The sequence below is a fragment of the Anomalospiza imberbis genome, chromosome 22, assembly GCF_031753505.1.
Source record: "Anomalospiza imberbis isolate Cuckoo-Finch-1a 21T00152 chromosome 22, ASM3175350v1, whole genome shotgun sequence".
Lineage (NCBI taxonomy): Eukaryota > Metazoa > Chordata > Aves > Passeriformes > Viduidae > Anomalospiza > Anomalospiza imberbis.
The window spans coordinates 1,592,237-1,617,005 of NC_089702.1; the positions used below are offsets into that span (position 1 = coordinate 1,592,237).

At 50.5% G+C, this 24,769-nt stretch overlaps 1 protein-coding gene across 2 annotated transcripts; it reads left to right on the plus strand.

The window, feature by feature from the left end:
- GJC1 (gap junction protein gamma 1) lies at positions 1-24,769 on the plus strand. 2 transcript variants are annotated; one of them, XM_068212481.1, is made up of 4 exons: positions 1-105; positions 20,834-20,947; positions 22,923-22,995; positions 23,126-24,769. In XM_068212481.1, exon 4 carries the CDS (start codon positions 23,145-23,147, stop codon positions 24,324-24,326), a length of 1,182 nt encoding a protein of 393 aa, XP_068068582.1. In that variant the 5' UTR covers positions 1-105; positions 20,834-20,947; positions 22,923-22,995; positions 23,126-23,144; the 3' UTR covers positions 24,327-24,769. The 2 variants fall into 2 exon arrangements, with proteins under 2 accessions (XP_068068582.1, XP_068068583.1); XM_068212482.1 differs by having other exon boundaries at positions 22,926-22,995.

Sequence of the window (24,769 nt, forward strand, 5' to 3'; positions counted from 1 at the left end):
GCCCGCCCCGGCCCGCGCGCGCTGAGGGGCTCCGCGCATGCGCCCCGCGCCCCCCGCCCGGGCTCGGCGGCCGAGGGGCCCCGGCGCCGCCACGGGCCGGACCCGGTGAGTGGGGGCTGGGGGCGCGGCGGGACCGGGCCGGGCCGGGCGGGCGCCTGAGGGCACCGAGCGGCGCCACCCGAGGGGCCGCAGGCACGGCGGACGGCGGCGGGCTGAGGGGACCGAGCGGCCGTTCCGGAGGGCACCGGGAGGCGGGAGCCCGAGTGCAGCCGCGGGCCCCGAGGGGACGGAGCCGCGGCGGGCTGAGGGAGGCGGGAGCCCGGAGGGACCGAGCCGGGCGCTCCGGGGGGACCCGGAGGAGGCGGGATGAGCCGGGCGCGCTCCGCCGCCGGTGCCGCCGCGAGGGGCCGGTGTCACCCCCGGCTCCCCGCGTCCTCCCCCTTCCCCGCTGCCTTCCGCGCTCCGGGACGGGCCTCTCCGGGGTGTTTATCCCGAGGGAAGTGATGCCCGAAGGCCTTTCCCGGGCGGAACGCCGCGTGCCCGCCCGCGGCTGCACGTGTCGAGCCCCTCGGTGATGAACGGAGCGCTCCCCGCGCTGCCGAGCGCGGGAACGGAGCGATCGCACCGGGAGACGCCACCCGTGGCACCTCCGTGCCCACCTCTCCTCCCGTGTCACCTCCGTGTCCACCTCTCCCGTGTCACCTCCGTGTCCACCTCTCCTCCCGTGTCACCTCCGTGCCCACCTCTCCCGTGTCACCTCCGTGTCCACCTCTCCTCCCGTGTCACCTCCGTGTCCACCTCTCCTCCCGTGTCACCTCCGTGCCCACCTCTCCCGTGTCACCTCCGTGCCCACCTCTCCCGTGTCACCTCCGTGCCCAGCTCTCCTGTGTCACCCTGTGCCCACTTCTCCTCCCGTGTCACCTCCATGCCCACCTCTCCTCCCGTGTCACCTCCGTGCCCAGCTCTCCTCCTGTGTCACCTCCGTGCCCACCTCTTCACCCGTGTCACCTCCGTGCCCAGTTCTCCTCCCGTGTCACCTCTGTGCCCAGCTCTCCTCCTGTGTCACCCTGTGTCCACCTCTCCTGTGTCACCTCCATGCCCACCTCTCCTGTGTCAACTCCATGCTCACCTCTCCTGTGTCACCCTTTGCCCACCTCTCCTCCTGTGTCCCCTCCATGCCCACCTCTCCCGTATCACCTCCGTGCCCACCTCTCCTCCCGTGTCACCTCCGTGCCCACCTCTCCTGTGTCACCTCCATGCCCACCTCTCCTGTGTCACCCTGTGTCCACCTCTCCCGTGTCACCTCCGTGCCCACCTCTGCCGTGTCAACTCCATGCTCACCTCTCCTGTGTCACCCTTTGCCCACCTCTCCTCCTGTGTCACCCCGTGCCCACCTCTCCTGTGTCACCCTGTGCCCACCTCTCCTCCCGTGTCACCTCCGTGCCCACCTCTCCTGTGTCACCTCCGTGCCCACCTCTCCTGTGTCACCCCGTGGCCACCTCTCCTGTGTCACCCCGTGCCCACCTCTCCCGTGTCACCCCGTGCCCACCTCTCCCGTGTCACCTGCATGCCCACCTCTCCTCCCGTGTCACCTGCGTGCCCACCCCTCCTCCCGTGTCACCCCGTGCCCACCTCTCCTCCCGTGTCACCCCCGTCCCCCTCCCGGCTCCGGGCAGGCCGGGGCTCACGGATCCCGTGTCAGCTGCTGCGGCTCCAGCGCAGTCCCTGGAAGCAGCAGCTCCTGCTCAGAATTCCTTGCCTGGATAAACCTTCATAGCGCTGCTGGCAGCCGGAGCCAGCCCTGCCTCGAGCTGACGGGCCGCAGCCGTGCGGTTTGGCATTGCTTGAGGAAATACTTCTCCAGTTCCAGGAGTGTTTGGACAAAGCTCTCAGGCACGTGGTGGGACTGTTGGGGGTGTCCTGTGCAGGGCCATCAATTTGGCTTGATGACCTTGTGTGTCCCTTCTCACTGAGGACATTCCGTGATTCTCTGTGCTTGACCCCAGCGCAGAGCGTGATGAGAAGAATCCTGCTCTTGTGTCAGATGAGAGTTTTGGCCTCCATTGGGCCTAACTTTCACCCAGCGTCATAAAATTTCACAGGAATGACATTTGTGCAGCTATTTTTACTGGCCTTTTAAAGGCAATTCTCATTTCTGTTGGTAGGAATTAGTCCTGACACTTTCTGGTCAGTGTGACCTTACTTCACAGCGAAGTGCTGATTTTGTTCCACCATCAAATTAATTACAAATAGGAGATAGTTCATAGGGATTAATTAGGGCATGGTTGTACCATATGGATTCTGGAGGAACAGTTCCTACCACCAGGTTCTGATTTTTCATTGGGTGTTTGATTAATATTTGGAAATGAGTGAGAGAACAAAACCCTTTTGTCTGACAGACCTTTGATTGTTGTTATTATTTCCATGTCTCCTGCCTGCTCTAAGTCAAGGATAATTGGTTAAGAAAAACCCCAAACTGTCCCTTCCTGTTAGAAATCTGTGTCCCGGGGATGTTCAATGAACCAGCTGTCAGTGCAGTTACCAAACCCTCCGTTCTTCAGGTCATTTAAGGGAAAAAAAGTTGTTGTTTTCTGCCAAGACTCATGTTTGGGAAAATGCAAGGTGCCTTTCTCTGTATTTTTGGTACTTTCTGTGTCTGTTCCAAAGTTGTGCTTGTGCTTTCCTGAGGGAGCAGGTCAGCTCTGTGCTGGAAAGCGGGATGGGTAAGGAGTTTTAACAGGGAATTTGAGCCTCACCGTGCCGTTTGACTCCGAGGGAAAGTCCTGCATTTCCAGCAGTGCTTGCATTAACTCCGGCACTTGCGCAGCTCTGGGGAGCAGCGGGGACGGAGCTCTGTGGTCACTGGTGCCTCCCTGGGGCTGGGCTGAGCTGTCACACATCCTGGTGCCTGGCGAATGCGCCGAGAGCTCCGGCGAGGGGCTGCTCCTCGGTGGCACCGAGGTGCAGCAGTGGAGCGCTGGGCTCTCCCCGTGGCTGGCCGGGGCTCTGAGCATGTCTGCGGGCACGGAGATGGCCAGGTAAGAGCTGAGGGGCTGGGGCTGGGCTGAGCGTGGGGTCTGCCCTCTGAGCCCTTCTCTGGCTCCTTCGCTGAGAAGAGCCCTTTGCAGGGTATCTCTCCAGAATCGGGAACTTGTCTGACATTTCCAAATTGCAATGCCAGCGCATGGGGCAAAGCAGGAGCACGGTGACAGGTCCCTTTGGAGGTTTCACATCACATGGAACTTGTTTTTCAAGAGTGTCTCTGTTTTTTTGGACTGTGTTGGAAACACAGCTGCTCCTTGGAGTTTGTCACCCAGCACCTCTTGTCTTTTTGAAATGGGTTTATCAAGGTTTAGATCAGTTTGAGTGATGAGAAGTTATTAAAAACATTTTGCTGACAAAAAAAGGGAACCTTACCAAAGGGTCCGACTGCCTTTAGTGCTTTCAGACTAGAGTTTGTAAGTTTGTCCTTCCGCTGATGGAGGAGACTATTGAGTTATTACTAGTAGAAGCATTTCAATTTATAAATCTAAGTGTTTTCTTAATTCATACAACAATATTACAATTTTTGGGGTTTTTTTAAAGCAACTCACAGGTCTGAATGAAGGATTCTACACAAGGAATTGTCATGAAATACCTCTTTTCTGGATGTGTACCATCCTCAGCCCTTCATTAAGGGACTTCTTTTGCCCCTCACTTCAAAACGAACACCCAGCTCATCACAAATAATGTGCAAGTGATGCAAATACTGGTAAATAACTGGAAAATTTGGGTCAAGGACTGAGAGCACAGCGCTTGCTTTGAACAAGGCAGAGAGGAGCCCCAAGAGGGTTGGGAATGTGAGGAATTCCAGGGGTCCCAGCCCTTGCTAGGGGGAAAGTTAAAACCCAGATGCTGGGCAAATTGAGACCAATTTTAAGAATTTATTTTGGTACACCCTGGAGAGTTTTAATTATAGGCACAGTTTTTCTAAATAATTCTGTGGTTGTAAAGGCAGTTGATGTGGAAATTTTACTGTTTAGGTGAAACTTCATCTTAGTCTTTTCTGAGTTTGGATGGTTCTAGAGTTTATAAAACAAATTTCTTATAAGCCCTGAAATTTAATCACTGATGGAGAGTTTGTGATGAATTTTAACACCTACATTTGTTGATTTAGTAATTTGCTGACTGCCAACAACTTCTGTGAGTCAAAAAAAATCCCCAAACTTTCCCCATCCACTTTTGCCAAGGAAAGGTTGAGATCCAGTGACTGAGGTTGTACCTAGGAGTGATCCAGCCACTTAGGATCAACAGAGCAGCTTAGGAACACCCAGTTAGGAGCTGGATAATCCAGAAGCTGCCTTCCTTGGGTGTGTTATGGATTGGGTCACTGAAAATTCAATGTCTTGGTGCTTCTCTGGGGAGCTGGAGCCAGAGAATCCAGAGCCACAAGGGCTCAGTGGTGGTGCTGATGCCTCGTTCCTGACCCAGCTGTGATGCTGGAGAGCAAGCAGTCCTTATGGAATGGTGAGCTTTTCATGGAGAGCTGCTGGAGCATCACAGAGTGTGAGCCCAGGCAGACCCTGCTCGCTGGGGTGAATTTTGGTGATTTGTGGTCATTGGCACCTGCAAGGGGCTGCTGGCTGAGTGAAGAAGTGATGGAATCAGGAGCTGGACTTGGATATTTTTGTGGGTCTTTTCCAGCTCAAGTTATTCTGTGATTCTCAGAAATCAGGCTGCAGCCTCACCACCAGCATGGAGCTGGGGAGAGGGGGCTGCTCTTGTGGCTCTTTCCTTTCACCCCTTCACATTTTCAGCACCTTTTTTAAAGGTGGAAACCACAAGGAGCGTTGCCTTATTCAAGGTGCCTCTTTTGGTACCTCACCCTTCCTGCTGGGACAGGATTCCCTGAACCCCAGCAGGAACTCGGACAAGGGTGGTGATCATGAAACACTTGGAGTGAAACCCTTGTGCATAATGGACCCCTTTGTTGTCCCTGCCGGGGGATGGGCACTGCTGCCTCATTAGGGGGAAGGTGATCCTTTGCTCCCACCCTGCTTCCAGCCTTTGTGTTCTGCGCTGCCACTCCACAGAGTTGACTTGTGCTCCAGATTTATGTAGTTTTAATCTGCTTGATAGGAAGCGAATTATTGCCGTTTAAAAAGTTCCACTACAATTCCCTGATTTTTATGGTGGCTCTACTTTGTCCCTGCTGACCTGCACAGGGAAGCACATCCCTGCCCAGCCGGTAGGGAGACGCCCTGAGATACAGATGGTCCCTGGACCCCACTGCCAGCCCCTCACGGGTGGCTACACGGCCACCTCTGTGTGCCCTGCTTTGGAAGGGAGTGAAGGGTTTATTGCAGAAGCCCCTGGCATTTATCAGTGTTTCCAGCTGGTCTCGGCACTTCCTGCAGGCAGCAGGAGTGCAGTTCCACTGTCCCGTGCTTGTGCCATGGAATAACAGGCTGTGCTTTTTATCGACTCAAGTTATGGTTAATAATGGTCAAAATGTATTAAATCACGTTTTGCTTGCTGTGTTCAGTATTGCTCAATACGTAAATCCCGCTCTTGAAAAAAACCCATGTGTTTAAAATGTCAAAATCACCAAATTTCTCATTCACTGCCTATTCTTGGTCCCGGTTTTGGGAGGCTTGTTGCTTTCCATTAAAAGCTACAAAAAGGAATTTATCTCCAAAATGCTTCTTGGAGGCAAAAGGGCAATGTTAGCATTTCCTTTTCTGACCTCCTCATACCATAAATATGAATTGTTATTGCTGCTCCGGTAGTGACACACAGTTCTTCCCAAATTCAGGACTGTCTGGAAGATCTGGTTGGGATTTTTAAAAACTTTACTTCGTTTTGGCGTAAAATGAAGATTTTAGGTTTAAGTTTCTGGATGTGGTGTGGGATAATTGACATATGCAACGTGTGGCTGGGCAGTTATGATCTTACTGGTGATTCCTGGTGAAGGAGATACTGAGAATGGCAAAAAGAAATCCCTTTTCCTTGTGCAAACATAGAGAACTTGGTTTCATACCTCAGTACTGGCCAGTAATTCCTCAATGATTCTGTTTCAAGGAAGAGCGTGATTCCGTTTCAAAGCAGAACCCAGGGTTTTAAGCAATAACACAAGTTACAAGGTTTTCTGGCTATAAATAAAAATCTATATTTGGAAAAAACAAATAGTGTATTTATGGACAAAACTGTATTAAAGGAAATGTGATGGAAAAATTGAGTCAGATGAGCTGATGTATGAAGCATTTCCCTCTGGAGTCATTGGGCTGAAAAATGTTTTATATGCCTAAACTTGAACAGATGCTTCAGCACACACACACACACACACAGAATCCTCCCCCGGTTCATATTAGCAGTTCTGCTCATACCACTGTGATTAATTCTCAGACCAGCCTGGTTTAGGCTCTTCTCCGGGAGCTCTGGGGTATTTCCAGATCATCCAGGTACTTAAGCCATGCTTAGCTGTAAATAAGCGAGCAGCCCGGATTATTAGCGGGATTTGTTTCAAGCTTTGCATTAGGCATGTGTTTAAATGACTCACTGAGCTGGGATTTACATTTTTACACAGGAGTGAAGGATTTCTCTCTATTACCTTGCCTAGATGGAAATTGGTGGAGTCAGCCAGCTTTTTTGCCTAAACAAGTCCATGAAACCAGCTTTGGGCTCTTACAGTTATTAACTCCAGCTTTTTAGTTACAAATTTGTCAGAAAACAAGTCTGAGTGTGCGTGCCTGACCTCGATTGAGATACTGAGGAGGACTGAAGGAGGGAGGGAGGCATCCATATGGATGACCAGCAGATTGTGCCTTGTGTCCTTTCCAGTCCGAATGTCGAATGCGCAGTCAGTGGCGCTGGAGGAGGCTGACAACTGCACTTGGTTATTTTCCATTGAGTCTCCGCTCTGGTGTCCCGCTCAGCCGTAATCTGCTGTCCTGGGGTGCAGGGTTTGCCTTGTAGGTGGCTGTGCACAGCATTCCCTCTCCTCTGAACATCCCCAAAGTCTTCCCCCAAAAGTGCCACATCTTGGGGATGCTTCTGTCCACTTTGCTTTTCTGAAGAAGGAATGTAGAAAAATGACTTCTGGGTCTAAACACGGCTCTGGCTGTGGTGTGCCTCGGGAATGCAGCTCCTGCAGGATGAGGGATGATGCTGGTGGCAGCAGGGGATGGAACTCCTGCCTGCGGTGACATCCCGGCATGAGTGGTGCAGCCCTGCCAGACTCGGAGCAAGCCATCGCCTGTGAAGTTCTGTATCTCTCTCATGCTTAAAATAGTCAAGAGCCTGGAAGGGTGATTGTATGTCTTGTGTGTGCCCATGTTCCCTTGAGGGAGAGTTTTGACTCCTTGTTAACTCTTGGAAGCCTGGCTCTGCTGTGGATTCAGAGACAAAAATGACACCCAGCACTGCATAATCCTGAGGTTAGAGATGTGTCTGCAGTCAGGCAAGGGGGTGGGTGTGGGTTGTGCACATGGGGCTGACCTTGGTGTCAGTACAAGTTTTAATGGCATAAAATTAAAATGGTTGAAGTTCCTTATGTGTCTTGCAGCTGTGCTGCCCTGCATGCAGCATGTCCTCCTAAAAATCTAAAAATCTCCTGATTCTCACAGTAAACATTGAAGTAGTTGAGAAATGGCTGAATTTGACTTGCAGCAGATTCATTCGCAGGAGTTACTCAGCTGGTGCTCAGATATGGAGTTAAACTATTTTGAAATAAGAAGAATTTTCATGGTGGAAACTGTGATTCCTGAGATATTGTAAAGCAAAATAAAATTGAAGTGTTTGGGAGGAAGCACATGGCGATCTTCCACAAAGCCATATGGAAATTATCTTTATTCCATGGTTCGTGTGAAGTCTTTGCTCCTTCTGGAGCTGACTTGTAGCCTCCTCCTCAGTGCTGTCCCCAGCTTGGTTTGTATTCCTCACCTGCTCTTGCTCTCTTTGCAATCTGTGACCAAACCATATCGATCCGGGTGTCTGCAGAATCCAATTCCCTGGAGGGCTGTGCTGGAGAGCCGTGGACAGAAATAAATCATGGCTGCCCTTCAGGTGTTCTGATTGCCTGGGATTGTCTGGCACATGCACAATTCCAGGGGGCTGGAACTGAGCAGCGATCAACAGCCCCTGTATCAATTCTGTTCCCTTTGGCGTCTGCTGGTGCTTCTCATTCAGCTGGTTCATGGAGGGGCTTTTTCCCCAGCACCTTGGAGCCACTCACTCCAGGCTCCTTTGGAGCAGCCACGTGGATCAGATGCAATCTTGCCTGCTCCAGAGTCCTGTTTCTGACCTGCCCCATGTAGGGGCTGCAGCAGAGCATGGGAGAAGCTCTGGACTCTCAACATGTGACTGCTTTGTGCCTACAGACTTACCCTTGCCAGAGGCACTGCCCTGGCTTTCAGTTTTTGAGGGATTTTCCTTCTCCAGGTTGCTCCAGGTGTCACAGCTGTTTCCTCCCTCAACTTTCTTGATTGTTTTACTGTCCTTCCCCCACCAGCCACTGCATACCTCTTCTCCAAGCTCCTTCTGTTCTCCTCTCTTCCCATGATAGGAGCTGGCCAGAGTGACCAGAGCCACACACCGTGGGGAGCCATGGGCACTCAGGGGGACATGGCAGAGTGAGCAGAGCCACATGCTATGGATGCATGTCACAGGCACATGGTGACACAGCAGCACGTGCTGGATGTGCTTGTCCTCTGACACTGGTGAAACACTGTTTTGGGGCTGTGCTGAGCAGTGCCAGAGCATTCACAGAGCAGCCTGACAGCCCCAAGACCTCCTGCTTGCTGAGGCCATCTCAGGGCATATCTATTTTTAGGTGAAATTGAGATATATTATTTTTATTCAATGTATGCATCATTTTATCCATGTGGAATTCCATCTGCCATTTTATTTCCAGGTTGCATAGACTCATATGGTCCCTGTGCTGCTCTTCATGGTTGCTTATCCACCCCCCCTTGAATATTTTCTTCAGGATTGTGGGTCACATCCAGACAGTGTCCTAGTCTGGCACAGCCAGCTTCTTTCTCCCTGTGACCCTTGCTCTGACTTCCCTCCCTTGCAAGAAATTACTGTTTACTCCTACTCCCAGCTGTCTCTATACAGGGACAGTCCCTTTTCCAGTGGCCTTTTGGGGTGCCTACAGGAAGCTTCAGATGAGAGAGACTCGCAGAGGTTAAAACCCAGAAGATCTGGAGCCCTCTGTGGGGCTGGAGGTGCCTTTCCAGAAGCCACACTGACTTTTCCCCTGGTTCACTGTATTTATACAGAGAATCAATGCCCACTAATTCTGCTCTGTGTCATTAGTCCTGTGTGAAAGCTGGGTTTGGAGAACTACACTTTGCCAGGGTTTTCTTCACAACCCTGTCTTGCAGAGTTGACATGGCAGTTGCTTCCCTGTCCCAAGACAATTTTAGGAGTGGCTGTACTCAGGCCGGGGTCCATCTCCATGCGCTGTTAACCCCTTGGTGGATCCATCCAGCCCTTCCTACTGTGACTCCTCAGTTTGGCTCTTTGCTCTGTAACCTCCCCTCCAGTCCCTGCAGTGGGAACCAGTTTCCCAGTGAGTCCCAGAGGAGAGGGCTGACAGTGAGCCTGGAACTGTTCCTGGTGCTGTGGCTTGTGTGTAAAGGAGTCACATCATTTTCCCTGGATGGGTTTGTCATCTCTTTTAGTGACATTAAAGCTGAGCCTGTTCCTGATGGTGGCTTTCTGCAGGGAGACTCTGTCAAGGTGCAGGTGGGAATCTGAAGTGGGAGTGGTCTGAGGGCTGGAGCAGCTCTGCTCTGAAGATGGGCTGGGAGAGCTGGAGATGTTCAGCTGGAGAAGAGAAGGCTCTGAGGAGACCTTACTGTGGCCTTTCAGCTTATAAAGGGGCTTAGAAGAACAATGGGGACTTTCTAATGTCTCCTGTAGTAATAGGACAAGGGACAACACTTTTAAACTGAGAGAGGACGGGGTTAGATGGGACATTAAATTGAAATATTTTACTGTGAAAGTCGTAAGGCCCTGGCACAGGGTGCCCAGAGCAGCTGTGGCTGCCCCATGATCCCTGGAAGTGTCCAAGCCAGGTTGGACCGGGCCTGGAGCAGCCTGGGACAGTGGAAGGTGTCCCTGCCATGGCAGGAGGAGGAACAAGATGGGCTTTAAGGTCCCTTCCAACCCAAACCAGCCTGTGACTGTGTTTGGCAGAATGGGTGCGATTGCCTTAATGAGACAATCCACCAAACAGCCAATGGTTCCTTATCAGAATTGATCTTATCTGCAGCTAATTCCCCTTTGTGAGAGTGAACGAGCTGTGACACAGCAGATGCTCAATTACCCTTTGTATTAAGAATGTTTCTGCAGGCAGACCTGCTGGGCTCTGTTAGGAAGTGGCCCAGCCCTTGGTCATGCCAAACAGAGGTGATCTGCTGGCTCCTGGTTGGAGCTTGAAGAGAACATTGCAGAACGAGCATGAAGTTCACTCCGTGATTAACAAGATGTCACCAATCTCCTGAAATCTTGGAAGCTTGGAAATAAGCAGCTGGGGGAAGCTAGGCACTGTTGCCCTGACCGTAGTTGTGGCTGCAGTGTCTCAGTGGGTTTTTCCTGCCTCCAGCAGCCCCACAACACAGTGCACACCATTCCCTGGTCCCCTTGGTGCTCCCCTGTCCAGACATGCCTGACTTGAGCACTGGGGAGGCTGATCTGCCTTCAGTTTGCTGCTAATTGTCCCAGTCTGTGTCAATAATAAGTCAGATAAAATCCTTGGCCAGGGAAAGCAGTCAGGTGGAAAAACTGACCCGTCTGCCACTGTGTGCTTGGTGCAGAGTGCCTGTCACTGGGAAAAGGGCTTCTGGCCTCCTTTCATAAAACGAGTTATTTCCAGCTGTTCTCAGGGGGAAAAGCCCCAGTTGGTGTGTGTGTTTCCCAGCTGGAGTGATGGAGCACAGGGAGTTCATCAGTGTTTCAGGTCTCTTCCCAAGGGAGTCTCAAAGTATTCAAGTCTTTCAGAAATGGACAGTTTTATGTTTCTTATTTAATTACAGGGAAATTTTTTTCAACAAATAAGTCACTTAGTGAATCTATGCATATTTATATTCTAAATTTTATCTTTGGCAAAATAAAGCTGTTAAGACTCCTGTTGAACTCAAGCTGGAGTAACATTTTAATGCCAGTATGGCAATCTGCTGCCTTACTCTGCTCCTTGTCTCAGAATAAACTGTGTGTAAAACCAACTTTATTGAAACAAAACTCTTCAGCTGTTTCTGTGGTTTAGCAGCAACTTAGAAGTTGAAGCAGCAGTAGAGTGAGGTGCTAGCTTGTTGTGGACCTGTTCTCTGGCAAGGTGCTGTCCTTGGCTGTCTGTCCCAACACCATCCTCACGGATTGTTGTGCCATTTGGCACAGCTGGCTGCTGTCCTGCTCAGCTTGGTGCTCTCCACCTGGGGAGGTGCAGAGGTTGGTGAAGTCTGCAGGGGGCTGCAAGGCTCTCTGCTGCTCCGTGTCCCAGCATGGGAGCAATCCAGGCCCAGTTTAGCAGAGCTGTTCCAAGTGCTGCCTGAAAGCACCAGCACGGCAGGGAGGGTTTGCAGTGGAGAGGCTTTGGGTTGCAGTGTCCTCCTCTGCCTCTGAACATCCTTCCCTCTCTGCAGAGCTGCTGTCGTAGAAAACATGATGTGGATTTGGTGGAGTTGCAGGCTGAGGCGGTGGCTCCCACTAGAGCAGACCGAGCTGGGGAATAAAACTCTTTTTTTTGAATGTAGGTCACAGAGAAGCAGCTGCCATGTTGCAGGATGGGTGACTGGGGACGTTGTGGCAGACTGTGTCGGGGTGCGTGGTATCTGTTTCATTTACAAGCTGTTCATGGTAGTTTTTGAGGCTTATCTATGTCGTGGTTTCTCTTGACTGTCATGAGATGGTGGTGGGAGCATTAGGTGTTCATCCCCATCCGATTGCCTCCCGCTCAGCCAAGTGAGAGCCTTTGATTTTGATGTACAGGAGCCGACAGAATTGCTCTCTTTTGGCTTCTCTCCTTTCCTGAAATGGCTGTGAGAGTGATATTTGGGTCAGCTGCCTCCAGTGTGTCATTTTCTTTTGACACTCATCCCTCTGAGCACAGAGGAGGAGCCCGGTGGGGAAATGCTGTGGAGCTGTTGGCTGCAGTGGAATCGGGTGTCGTTAAAGGGGTGTTGTGGTTATTTGAATCACTAATCACATCAAGGCAGGGAGGTCTCTCTGATGCCTGACTGGAACGGTATGGGAGTGAGGATGGCCTTCCCCAGACCTCGCTGCCAGAGAGCTGGAGGGATCCAGGTAAGCACATGGATGCTGGAGGCTGTGCAAAGGCTCCTGCTCCCCAGCAGCACATGTCCCTCAGTGCTTCCTAGGGATGCAACTCCCAGAGGTGCTCTGTGTTCTGTGCCTTCTTCCCTTTGGACCCTTGTGGGTCTGCCTGGGGAAACAGGACTGTTCCTCCTTGCCTCGCTGCAGTGCTCGGGGTCGTGGTCTGAGGTCTTGGGTGGGCTCAGGTGCTGCCATTCCCTGGGTGTCACAGGTGGGTTTGCATTGTCCAGGCTCTGCTCACCCCTGCGTGTCCCCAGGTGCAGCCCTGAGTAGCAGTGCTGGTGCTGGGCCTGCCCACACAGGCGGAGGTTGCAGCAGGACCCTCTCCTGCCCACCCTTCCTTTTTTCTTTCTTTCTTTCTTTCTTTCTTTCTTTCTTTCTTTCTTTCTTTCTTTCTTTCTTTCTTTCTTTCTTTCTTTCTTTCTTTCTTTCTTTCTTTCTTTCTTTCTTTCTTTCTTTCTTTCTTTCTTTCTTTCTTTCTTTCTTTCTTTCTTTCTTTCTTTCTTTCTTTCTTTCTTTCTTTCTCTCTCTCTCTCTCTTTCTTTCTTTCTTTCTTTCTTTCTTTCTTTCTTTCTTTCTTTCTTTCTTTCTTTCTTTCTTTCTTTCTTTCTTTCTTTTCTTCCTTCCTTCCTTCCTTCCTTCCTTCCTTCCTTCCTTCCTTCCTTCCTTCCTTCCTTCCTTCCTTCCTTCCTTCCTTCCTTCTCTTTCTCTCTTTCTCTCTCTTTCTCTCTTTCTCTCTCTTCTCTCTTTCTCTCTTTCTCTCTTTCTCTCTTTCTCTCTTTCTCTCTTTCTCTCTTTCTCTCTTTCTCTCTTTCTTTCTCTCTCTCCCTCTGCTGTTCCCAGGCTGGTGAGTGTGTCCTGAAAGGGGCTGAAGCCCTGGGATTTCTTGGCAGGTGTGTGCAGGAACCCCAGCCCTGATCCGTCAGACTCTTGCTTGAATTGCTGTTGGCCACTCAGGACCTGCCTTTTGTCCTTCTCCTCACTGCAGTTTTTCCATCTTTACCCTTCCATTTGCCATATTTGTTAAAATAACTCCTGGGAACACAGTTCCCAATAGGCAGCAGTACAATATTTTTAATATTTTAATAATGTATTGTTGTACCATGCAGTACGAGTAGCACTGTGTGGCAGTTGTCCCACACTGGCAGGGGGAAGGATCTCAGGTCACAGTTTCACTTGCTTATGTGGTACAAGTCCCTGCAAGTTGTCCTCCCTATATTATGTTCATTCTTACAGGAAAAATTACTAAATTGCTTTGCTTCTGTTGCTGTTGCCCAGACTGTTCTCCACGGTCCCCAGGGAATGGTGGGCAGTTGATGGTTTTTGAATGGTGGAAAATTGATACACAGAAAATTCCACTTAAACATAAGAAAAGCTTTTGTTCACTGTAAGCATGGTCAGATGTAGGATCAGACTGCCCAATCTGACTTTTCAACGTTTCTAACTCTGAATGTTTCTAACTCTGGAGTGGTTTAATAGGATCAGGCTGCCCAGAGAGTTTGTAGTGGAGTTATTTAAAACCTGGCTGGACATGAGCCTTCCAACCTGCTCTGGTTGACCCCGCTTTGGGATGTAAAATATGGTGGTTTAAACTGCCAGTTATCAGAACATTGCACATTTCTGAAAGGGATGCGTTTGGTACAAGGGAACTTAGGGGTTAAGCACCTTCAGAAGTGACTGAAATAAAACTGTGTCACTTACAAAGGGTCTGTCACAGCCTCAGACCAGACAGCGTTGGGGTGTTTGGTCTCATGTTTTGTCTAGAGGTAGCACATTGTGTGTCTGAGCCAGGGTTTAGTAGCCCTGACTGAGGAGCAGTGGTGCCTCATCAGATGGATGCCTGGTCCAGGAGCTGCTGCTGGGAAGGAGAACTCTGGTGTTTGGGAGATCAGTGCTGACTGTGTGTGATCATGGAAAAGCCTGCAGGATCCCTGTGGCACGAGAGAATGGGAATTGACAGCTCCCACGCAGGAGTGTTCTGTGCACCTGATGCCACGCTCACCCAGTCTGATGGTCACTTCAGCTGCTAGGAACAGTGTTTCTCAAGGATGCCCTCCAGATCTTTGGATTTTAAGAGTATCAGTCCCCAGCCCTGTTGTTTGCAAACAGCCTGGTCTGGCAGTCCAAGAGCTCAGCATTTGGTTAAACACTTGGTCTTGATTTCAGAACAGCAGTGTTGGGCATTTTCTCTAGTATGGCTTGAACTTCAGATTCAAATTGTTAAAAAAAAAAAAAAAGTCTTTTACCTACCCTGTAATTCCTTGTTTTCAACATCCAGCTGAATTACACAGGGAAAGCTTCCCTGTGCTTTACTGGCTCCTCTGCATGGAGGAACAAGTGCAGCAGCACCAGGGCCAAGGGCAGGCAGGGCCTGGTGGGTCGTGCTGGACCTGCCAGTGCTGCAGGAGCCCAGTTCCTACAGGAGCTGCTCAAACCACCTGGGCTCAGTGGGGTTAAACTGTGGTGGAGAAGAGCTGTGAGATGTGTGAGGCTGGAGGAGAGGGGAGAGGGGGAGTAAACACTGGCTTGGTTCTGAGCTCCAGTAGCTCTTCCTTGCTGGGTTATTCCTCATCTGCCAGCAGGCTGTGCAGGAGGGGGTTTGTTCCTGCTGCAGGCTCCAGGCCCAGCGCTGTGCTGGTCCCCAGGGTTTGGTGTCCTTGGTGTCGGTGTGGCCCAGGCTGCCTGGGGAGCTGGGGTTTCACGCAGGCTGAAGCAGCACACGAGTCTCTGACCACTTTGTTTCCTCCTTGATCACATTCCACATCACCGCAGTGCTGCCATCACCTGGGGCTCCTTCTGCCTCCTCATACCTGGCATCTGCAGGATGGGTGTGAGGAGCAGCCTCAGGCTGCTGTTAGGCTACAAGAAGTGCCAGACTGGGAGCTCATTCTCCCAGTCTCTGAGCTGGAACACCTCATTCCCATCCTTCGGAAGGGATGCTGATTGCTGAGCCTGTGTGAAGGGATTCAGGCTGACACAGACCCCACAACAGGCCTCCAAAAATCTCATGAGGTGACAGAGACTGTACAGCCCAGTGTCCATTTCCCGTGGAGCCTGTTGTCACTGCAGGCTCCTGCTCTCAGATGAACTCGAGGCAGGCTCAGCTCGTCCTGTCCTCGTGCTGCTCGGGCGGACCCCGCGTGCCGGGGTGCCTGCCCTGGACACGCTGCTTCCCGCAGCAGCACGGTTGCTGTAGGTGCACTAAAAGCTGGTTTGGGCCAGCACAAAACACGTCGTGATTTCATTTGAATTTTGTCACTGCGGGGGAGTGTTGCTAAAATTGTCACTTGGCTTCCCATGTTAGCAGTACCTAGAGGGCACGCCGAGGCGACCGGAGGTTCATGTCTTAGCTGCAAATTCCAGTTTATCTGTAAGCTGAATGCTCGGGTGGGTATATGTTGATTTTCAAAAAGATACATACTTGACATCTTTATTTTTTTGACAGCGCAAGAATCTTATTATATCCCTACCTCTTACCCATATTTTCCTGTTCTATTTATATCCCACATAGGATCTGTGGTCTCATAATTCAGCGTGGGTTTTTTAGACTCGGGGAATTGGTCTGGGAATCAGCAGAGCCTTGTTAGCATGCCTGGGATTGGAAGGCACCATTCAGAAATGGTTTCCAAATTGACATTGACATTGTGGTATTTTCCAAACCATTCTCTGCTGTTGCCACATGAGCCCTGCCAGATGACAGAGGATTTATTTGAAAGAGCACTGTGTGCTCTCCAAAGCCTTTTCCTTCCCAAGTATTCTATAAGATTAAAAATAAAATTCAATGCACTCTTCTTATTCCTTTTCATCTTTATTGCTGAAAATAGGAGTAAAATTGGTGGTGATTGAACCCACTTCCTTCACAGAGGAGAGAAGAGTGATAGCTGTGAGTTCTCTTTTCCCAGGGATATCCCCACATCCTTGCTCTTGTGTCACTCAGGACAATGGACACTGGAATTGCTGCTCAGGGAATGCAGGTGGCATCAGCACAGCGCTCACCAGGATTCAGGATGTGTTGGCACCATTCCAGTGCTTGGTCTGGCCATGGCTCTCTGCTGCCTTGAGCAGTAAAGTCTTACTTGTTTTCCAGGTTAAAAAAAAAACAAACAAGGAACCCCTCTGCTTCCTCAAAAGTACTTGTAAATCATGTAATTTCTTACTTTTCAATGTAAATGAGATCTGAATGAATAATTAGCATTATTCATTCATCCTAATTCAAATACTATTTTAATTAGCCTGTGGGCCCAATTTCACTTTCATGCAGCATGAAACTTCTTTTGATTAACAACAGAATTGCCATGCATTTCTTCTTTTTTTCCTGCTCAGCACATGTCTTTTTAAACTGCTGAAAAACAAAACAAAACAAAAGAAATAAATCATTAATAAATTAATCAGATTTCATTAGCATGACCTGGGAAGACATAATTTAGGGAGGAAAAAAGTCTTCTGTAGATATATTCATTCTGCTTAACTCCTTTGTAGCCTTGAGGCTCCAAAGCTTCAGAGAAGCCTTCTCTGAGGAGGTGTGATGAAATATGAAAATTTAGGGACCCTCCACCACTCCCTGCCATCAAAGGGCAGGGACACCCTCCACTAGACCAAGCTCCATCCAGCCTGGCCTTGGGCACTTCAGGGATCCAGGGGCAGCCACAGCTGCTCTGGGCACCCTGTGCCAGGGCCTGCCCACCCTCATGGTAGACTATCTCCAATGTCCCATCTAACCCTCCCCACTCATAGTTTAAAAGCATTGTCCCTTGTCCTGTCACTACGGGTGTTGATAAAATGTCCCCATTTTTCTTACAAGCTCTGTTTATACTGAAAGGATTTCCTTCTCCGTGCTGAATGACCCCTGTTGTCCCAGCCTGTCTCCACAGCAGAGGTGCTCCAGCCCTTGGAGCATCTCTGTGGACTCCCACCAACAGGTCCATGTCTATCCCGTGCTGGGGGCTCCAGAGAATTCCCCTCTTGCCTGCTGCCCACACTGCTTTGGATGCAGCCCAGGGGACAGTTGGATTCTGGACTGTTGCTGGTTCACATCCTGTTCTTCATCCTTCAGTATCCCCGAGTCCTTCCCTGCAGGGTTTCTCCCCATCCACCCACCCCAGTCTGTGCTGCTGTTGGGGATTGCCCCAGCCCAGATCTGGGACCCTCCCGTTGGCCTTGTTGAAGTTCACGAGGTTGCCATGGGCCTGCTCCTCCAGGCTGTCAGGATCCCTGGGAATGGCATCCCTTCCCTGCAGGATATCAGCTGTGCCCCTCAGCTTGGTGCCATCCTTGGACATGCTGAGGCTGTGCCCAGCCCCACTTCTGTCATTGATGGAATGACATGAAATGAGTCCTGGTACCACAGAAACAGCACAGGACAGCTTGGATCGGATGGGATCCACACGGATCATCCAGTCCAGCTCCGTGATCCTCACAGGCTGCCTAGTGCTCAACCAAACCAGCACTCCCTGCACCCTCATGCTCGAGTGCTTTGGGCTGTAGCTGCCAGTTTGTACTGGGCTGGGGTCAAGGGGCTCCAGTTTGTACTGGGCTGGAGTCAAGGGGCTCCAGTTTGTACTGGGCTGGGGTCAAGGGGCTCCAGTTTTACTGGGCTGGGGTCAAGGGGCTCCAGTTTGTACTGGGCTGGGGTCAAGGGGCTCCAGTTTGCCCTGGGCTGGAGTCAAGGGGCTCCAGTTTGTACTGGGCTGGGGTCAAGGGGCTCCAGTTTGTACTGGGCTGGGGTCAAGGGGCTCCAGTTTGCCCTGGGCTGGAGTCAAGGGGCTCCAGTTTGTACTGGGCTGGGGTCAAGGGGCTCCAGTTTGCCCTGGGCTGGAGTCAAGGGGCTCCAGTTTTACTGGGCTGGGGTCAAGGGGCTCCAGTTTTACTGGGCTGGAGCCAAGGGGCTCCAGTTTGCCCTGGGCTGGAGTCAAGGGGCTCCAGTTTGTACTGGGCTGGAGCCAAGGGGCTCCAGTTTGCCCTGGGCTGGAGGCAAGGGGCTCCAGTTTTACTGGGCTGGGGTCAAGGGGCTCCAGTTTGTACTGGGCTGGAGCCAAGGGGCTCCAGTTTGTACTGGGCTGGAGCCAAGGGGCTCCAGTTTGTACTGGGCTGGAGCCAAGGGGCTCCAGTTTGTACTGGGCTGGGCCCAGTCTGTGCCAAGGCAAGGCCGGGAGGTGGTTCCAAAGGTGTTTGGGATTTGACAGCCCGGAATGAGGCTGCCTTGACACCAACCTGGTGCTGGCTGTCCTGCCTTCCATGTGCCCTCCTCTCTGGGGAATGGGGACACTGCTGGAGCGTTGCAGCTTCCTCCTGCCCCACTGCTGTCCCTGCCACTCCTCAGCTGTCCCATCCAAGGGCTGGATTTTGAGCATTTTACAGTAACTGCTGCTCCACTGCGCAGTTCTTCCCACCCTGAGTGGTCGTTGGTGTTTGAGGAGAAAGCTGAAAGGAGGTGAAAATTTAAATGTTAAAATGTTTCAATTCATAGCCAACCCGCCATGGGCTGGGTAGAGGAGAGGGCACCCCTGAGGAGCCTTTCCCTGAGGGGCTGTATGTGAACAACAGCTGTGTTAACTCCAGAAATTCTTCACCTCAAGCTGATTTCTTTTTTCCCATGTACCTGCATCAAATTCTTCTTCATTCTCTCTGGATGTCAGCACCTGCAAAGCTTTAATTCAGGAGCCAGCCCACTGTCAGAGATAAGCCTCCTGATATTTCATCATGGATCTTGCCTGCTCCAAGGAGCCTCCTCCGCTGGAAGTGCTGAAATGAACTTATGACAAATACAAGAAATGAAAGTCTCTCTCAAATGCACTTTCTGGCATGACTTAAATTAGCTGAAATTGCTGACATTCTGCCTTTTTCAGATGCGTGTCAGTGTCCATAGACTTTTCTTTCAAACATTGGAAAATTATTGAGTTAAATGTTGCCAGAAACAACAGATGCAGGAGCGCGGGTGTACGTTGGGTGAAGGTTATTGTGATGTGTCTGGGTGCTGCAGCACATGGAGGAGAGGCAGAACGTGCCCCTCCAACCTTGGCTGATCCCACAGAACGCAAGGACACCACCAGAATTCCACTTGGAAGTCCTTGGGTTTGTACTGCACTGAATTTGGATGGGCTGAACCTTTCCAAGACTTAATGACTGTCATTTTGCTTGAACCAAAACATTTCCTTAAAGACCAGGAAGTTCTTTGCTTGCTTATGGGTCCTCCCATGTTTGTCCCAGCAGCTCTGCTCAGGACTAGGACTAAATGGGCAAAGTGACACTTTCTTGGCAAAGAGAATCAGCTCTTGGGCAGCTTCAGAGCTCCACAGCCAGGACCCATTAATTGGCAGGTCCTGGCTGTTAACCACAGGTTGGGTAAATCCTCCTGCATCCCAGGGCTGTGGGAGCCCCAGCATACATCTGTACATAGGTCTGGCACTCTGTGCATTGATGCAACTGGTGGAATTCAGGTTGGAATCGCAGGAATCATTCCTGTGTTGTTGCTGCTACCTGTCTGCAAGCAGAAAATGCACTGTGAAAAGCTGGCATGTACCTTGAAGAAATTTCTTAGATGGGAGGTAGCAGCTTGTCTAAAAGTAAAGATTCTCTTACTGAAATCTGCACTCATTTCAAACTTCCCTGTCCTTAACTCCTGAGGAATGTGACAGTATATGAAAATTTAAAGGCTGGTTCCTGCTGTTACTCCAAATTTACATTGGCAACAGTGTTTAATTAATTTCAAATTTACTTAGTAGTTTACTTTCAGTGAAAAGTGTGGCCCTGACATTTTCAGCGAATAAGAATTAGCCTCTTAAACTCCTTTGGGTTTTGTCTCTTTTTTAGTTGATGAATCACGAGGTGTCAGTGGGGACGTGCCTGTCCTGTCGGTGCCCAGGGTGATGAGATGGGCAGAGCAGTGTGGTGAGAGAGGGCTGTTGGGGCTCCTCCCCTCTGTTAACCTCCTGTTCCAGATGTGGGGTTCACCTGCTTTGCTGCCCATTGCCCTTCTCAGGCACATGCAGGACCCCCAGACTCATGTGCCCCTCATCTGGACCCCAAATCCGAGTGGGAAATGCTGAGTTTGGGGTGTCTGGAGCACTGTCTCATCCCACTAACACAGAACTCGGCTGGCAGAGCTGCTCTTGGGTGCCTTTCTGAAATGGGGGTGCCAAGCCCTTGCTGCAGGAAGGGGCTGCTCTGGGACTGGAACCTCTGGTCTCTTTGCCTGTTAAAAGTGTGCTATTTCGGCCAGTGCTCTATGGAGTGATGGCAGCAGGGTTGTGTTGAAGGGGAGCTTGGATGGAAGCCTTGGGAGGATTGCATGCACCTCTAATAGCTGTTATCTGTGGAACACATCTGATTCAAACATGTCCTTCTTCAGGGCTGAGTGCAGGTGGCCTCTGCACCTGAGTGAGGGCTGCGGATTTTTGTCCTAATTGATAGTTTTGATGACACACCTTGATCCTGACTCGTTGTTGGGGTTCACTTTCATTTTCCTCCTATGTTTCCCAACTAAACAAATTGATCTTTCTAAATGACTCACTTTTAGGCATCTTCGCCGTCCCTCAGCTGGTTTTGAGCCTCCTGTATCCACTCTCTGATGCTGGAGCAACTGCTGAAGGATGCAGCCGCAGGCGCCCAGGGCTGTCTCGCTAACAAGGAGGTAAGATCACCCCCCTGGCTCCTGATTGCAGGTGACACTGCCAGGGCTCAATCCATCACCTGCACTGTATCAGCAGCTCTCCTTGAGACCCTGATCCTTCAGGGGCCTCATTCCCTTCCCTGTTAACTGACACCCACAGCAACCTCTCCCCCTGTTACAAACCCCTGCTCTGCTGGTCCCGAGCTGCAGTGAGTGTGGTTCAGGCAGTGGGGCTGTTCCAGGGGCCTCAGCCTCCCCAGCAATCCGTGTTTTCCTGTACCACTGGTAACTCTCCTCTCCAGTTCTCAGCCTGCAAACTCGTGTCCCATGGGCCCATTTTGTCTGCAGCCACTCCTCAGCTGAGCTTGGGAAGATCAGCCTGCCTGCCAGGGATTTTCAGAACTGCTGTAATTATGGAACTGATCTTGGACCTAATGTGGGAATCATTTGTCCAGATTTTTGTTACTTCTGAACACTTAATATGGTCTTTTTTAATACTCTCCTATGCTTTTTTTTTTCTCCCACTGTCATTAAGTGATAAATCAAATGTTCTGCACAGCCCATCCACACCATATCCCTGCTCTTGGCTTTTCAGTGAAACACTGAATTCCACCAGAGGGAGATCACATTGATATCCTTTAATTCTGCATTGCTTGCATCTCCTCACATTTCATTAGTTTGCCTATAAACAGCTCCGTAGTTATGTGGAAGAAGTTGAATAGTTCCAAGTACTAGTTTTCTTCCAGTCTCCTGGAATTTCTTCTGGTGAAGAATAAATCCCATATAAGATCAGAGTGCTGGAGATTTGTCCAGTTATGGGTTTCAGGATCTGTCACCAAATGTTTTTCTGATGTAATAATTTCTTTTAATAATCTTTATGTCAAACTGATATTTGACATTATCAAAAGTTTTAAAATGCCTCATCCCCTGTTGCTCTAACAGTGTCCAACAGTTCTTCCCATGTTTTACCAGTTTCATTTCTTGGAGCTCCAGGAGGGCCTGCAGTGTTGCTGGGGTTTGTTCAAAGTTTTGGCAGACTGGAGTTTCCAAGGATGGGATTTTTACTGTTAGGATTGCAAATTTATCCTGGAGCCATGGAATGGTTTGGGTTGGAAGGGACCTTGCAGCCCATCCAGTGCCACCCCCTGCCATGGGCAGGGACACCTTCCACTGCCTCAGGTTGCTCCAAGCTCGGTCCAACCTTGAACACTTGAACACTTCCAGGGATCCAGGAGCAGCCACAGCTTCTCTGGGCAACCTGGAATCTGCAGGCTGGAATTTGGCAGAGTTGCCTCTGGCACGCTGTGCCAGCCCCGCTCGGGAGCGTGGCCAGGCCCGGCAGTTCCGGCGCTCGCTCAGCTCCTGCCAGCACTGTCCCTTCTCCCCTCACCCACCCACCACTCACTGCTGTGGAGTAGCTCTTCTAAAAGTTTTGACAGGTAACTCTTTCTAACCAGGTTTTCACTACAAAATCCACACTGAAATCTTTTCTGACCCTGGGAGGAAGGTTTTGAGCCTCCCACAGGGGCCGGACCCAAATCCATCCACAGGATGGTTCGAGCATACTTAGGAGTTTCTTGGCCCAGCCCTGTCCTTAGGCTGGCCCTGCAGGGTGACCCGGCTCGGGCCACCAGGTTGTCCTGCCTTTGCATCACTGGTGGGCTGGGCCATCCCTTCCTGGATTAGGACAGCTGGTACTGCCCTTGGACACAACGGTGTCTCCTGTAGGTTGTGGCTGAGACTGTGATCACCAGCCCAGGTTTTAATAAATTAAAATAAATCCTCTTGTCAGTGGTGGAATGTGGTCAACAGCACCCAAAAATCTCATGGGCACTTGTCTTCCCATCCACTGTGTTTTGGAGTCTTTAGCTTCCACTTGAAATGTTTTTATCAACCTGTGACATACAGAGCAGCTGTGTCTCTGTCTTGGGCTGGGGAGTAGCTTTGGGAGCACTTTTTAGATTAAATGATACTGAACTGCTACCTTTTCTTACAGCAGATTCCTCAAAAACCTGCGGAGGAGACGTAGGATCTTCAAGCAAATTCTGGCAGCTGGATCCCGATAGCAGGTGGTGGTCACAAACATGGATGGGTGTTGGGTGTAAAAGTCTGGAGTTTTCAGACTCTCTTGGTTGAGTTTGGACCATTTAGGCTCGAGCTGATAAACTCAAATATGTGGGGGTTCTGTTTGTTTTTTAGATAAACTCATTTGACCACCATGAGTTGGAGTTTTCTGACCCGCCTGCTAGAGGAGATCCAGAACCACTCAACCTTTGTTGGCAAAATCTGGCTGACAGTGTTGATTGTGTTTCGGATTGTCCTAATTGCTGTGGGAGGAGAATCCATTTATTATGACGAACAAAGCAAGTTTGTGTGCAACACGGAGCAGCCCGGCTGCGAGAACGTCTGCTACGACTCCTTCGCCCCTCTCTCGCACGTCAGGTTCTGGGTGTTCCAGATCATTCTCGTGGCCACTCCCTCCGTGCTGTATTTAGGCTATGCCATCCATAAAATCGCCCGGATGGTGGAGCACAGCGAAGCCAGCAGGAGAGCCAGGAGGAGGAGCTTGCCCATCCGCTGGAAACAGCACCGGGGCTTGGAGGAAGCTGAGGGTGACCACGAGGAAGACCCAATGATGTACCCAGAGATAGAGGTGGAGAGCGTCCGGGAGAGTAAAGAGAAGCAGAGCCCTGCCAAAGCCAAGCACGACAGCCGGCGGCAGATCCGGGAGGACGGGCTCATGAGGATTTACGTCCTGCAGCTCCTGGCCAGGGCCCTGTTTGAGATTGGCTTCCTGGTGGGGCAGTATTTTCTGTACGGCTTCCAGGTGAGCCCCGTGTTCGTGTGCAGCAGGAAGCCCTGCCCACACAACGTCGATTGTTTCATTTCCAGGCCAACCGAAAAGACCATTTTCCTGCTGATAATGTACGGGGTGAGCTGCATGTGTCTGCTCCTGAATGTCTGGGAGATGCTGCACTTGGGGTTTGGCACCATCCGGGACACACTGAATGCCAAGAAGAAGGAGCTGGTTGACTCTGGGACCTTTAACTACCCCTTCACCTGGAACACGCCGTCCGCTCCCCCGGGCTACAACATCACGCTGAAGCCGGAGCAGATGCAGTGCACGGAGCTGTCCAACGCCAAGATGGCCTACAAGCAGAACAAAGCCAACATAGCTCAGGAACAGCAGTATGGCAGCAACGAAGGGAACATTCCCACCGACCTGGAGATCCTGCAGAGGGAAATCAAAGTGGCTCAGGACCGCCTGGACCTTGCCATCCAGGCTTACAACAACCAAAACAACCCCAGCAGTTCCAGAGGGAAGAAATCCAAAGCGGGTTCAAACAAAAGCAGTGCCAGCAGCAAGTCAGGAGATGGGAAGAACTCGGTCTGGATTTAACGTTGACTCAGTTGATACGCTGTGGTTTTTTCCCCTAGTTTATCATAACCAGCAGTCCCATGAATAATGGCTTCCATTAAGGGAATATTTGACTCTGCTGATTTTCAGGGATACCGTTGGCTCGTGATTCAGCCCCAGGAAGTGTTTATACACTGACTCTAGGACTTTAGAACTTTATTCTTTTGTCTTCCAAGTCAGGAGACAAATAGGTATATTTAATTCATTCTCATTGAACGGTTTATGCTGTATGTACAGTATTATAGTACATTTATTATGCACAATTTTTTTTGTATTTGTACACTGGATCTGATGTTACACTTTTTATATCAACAAGGACGAAGCAATGGATAGCCATTAGCATTTTGTTAATTTTATTATTGTTGTCTGCAGTTATGTCATTGTTCTTCCTTGTTTTCCAAGTAAAACTTTTTATAAAACTTTTC

What these genes read in the sequence shown, in the direction of transcription:
- GJC1 (XM_068212481.1), top strand. Translation starts at nt 23,145, where the DNA reads ATGAGTTGGAGTTTTCTGACCCGCCTGCTAGAGGAGATCCAGAACCAC.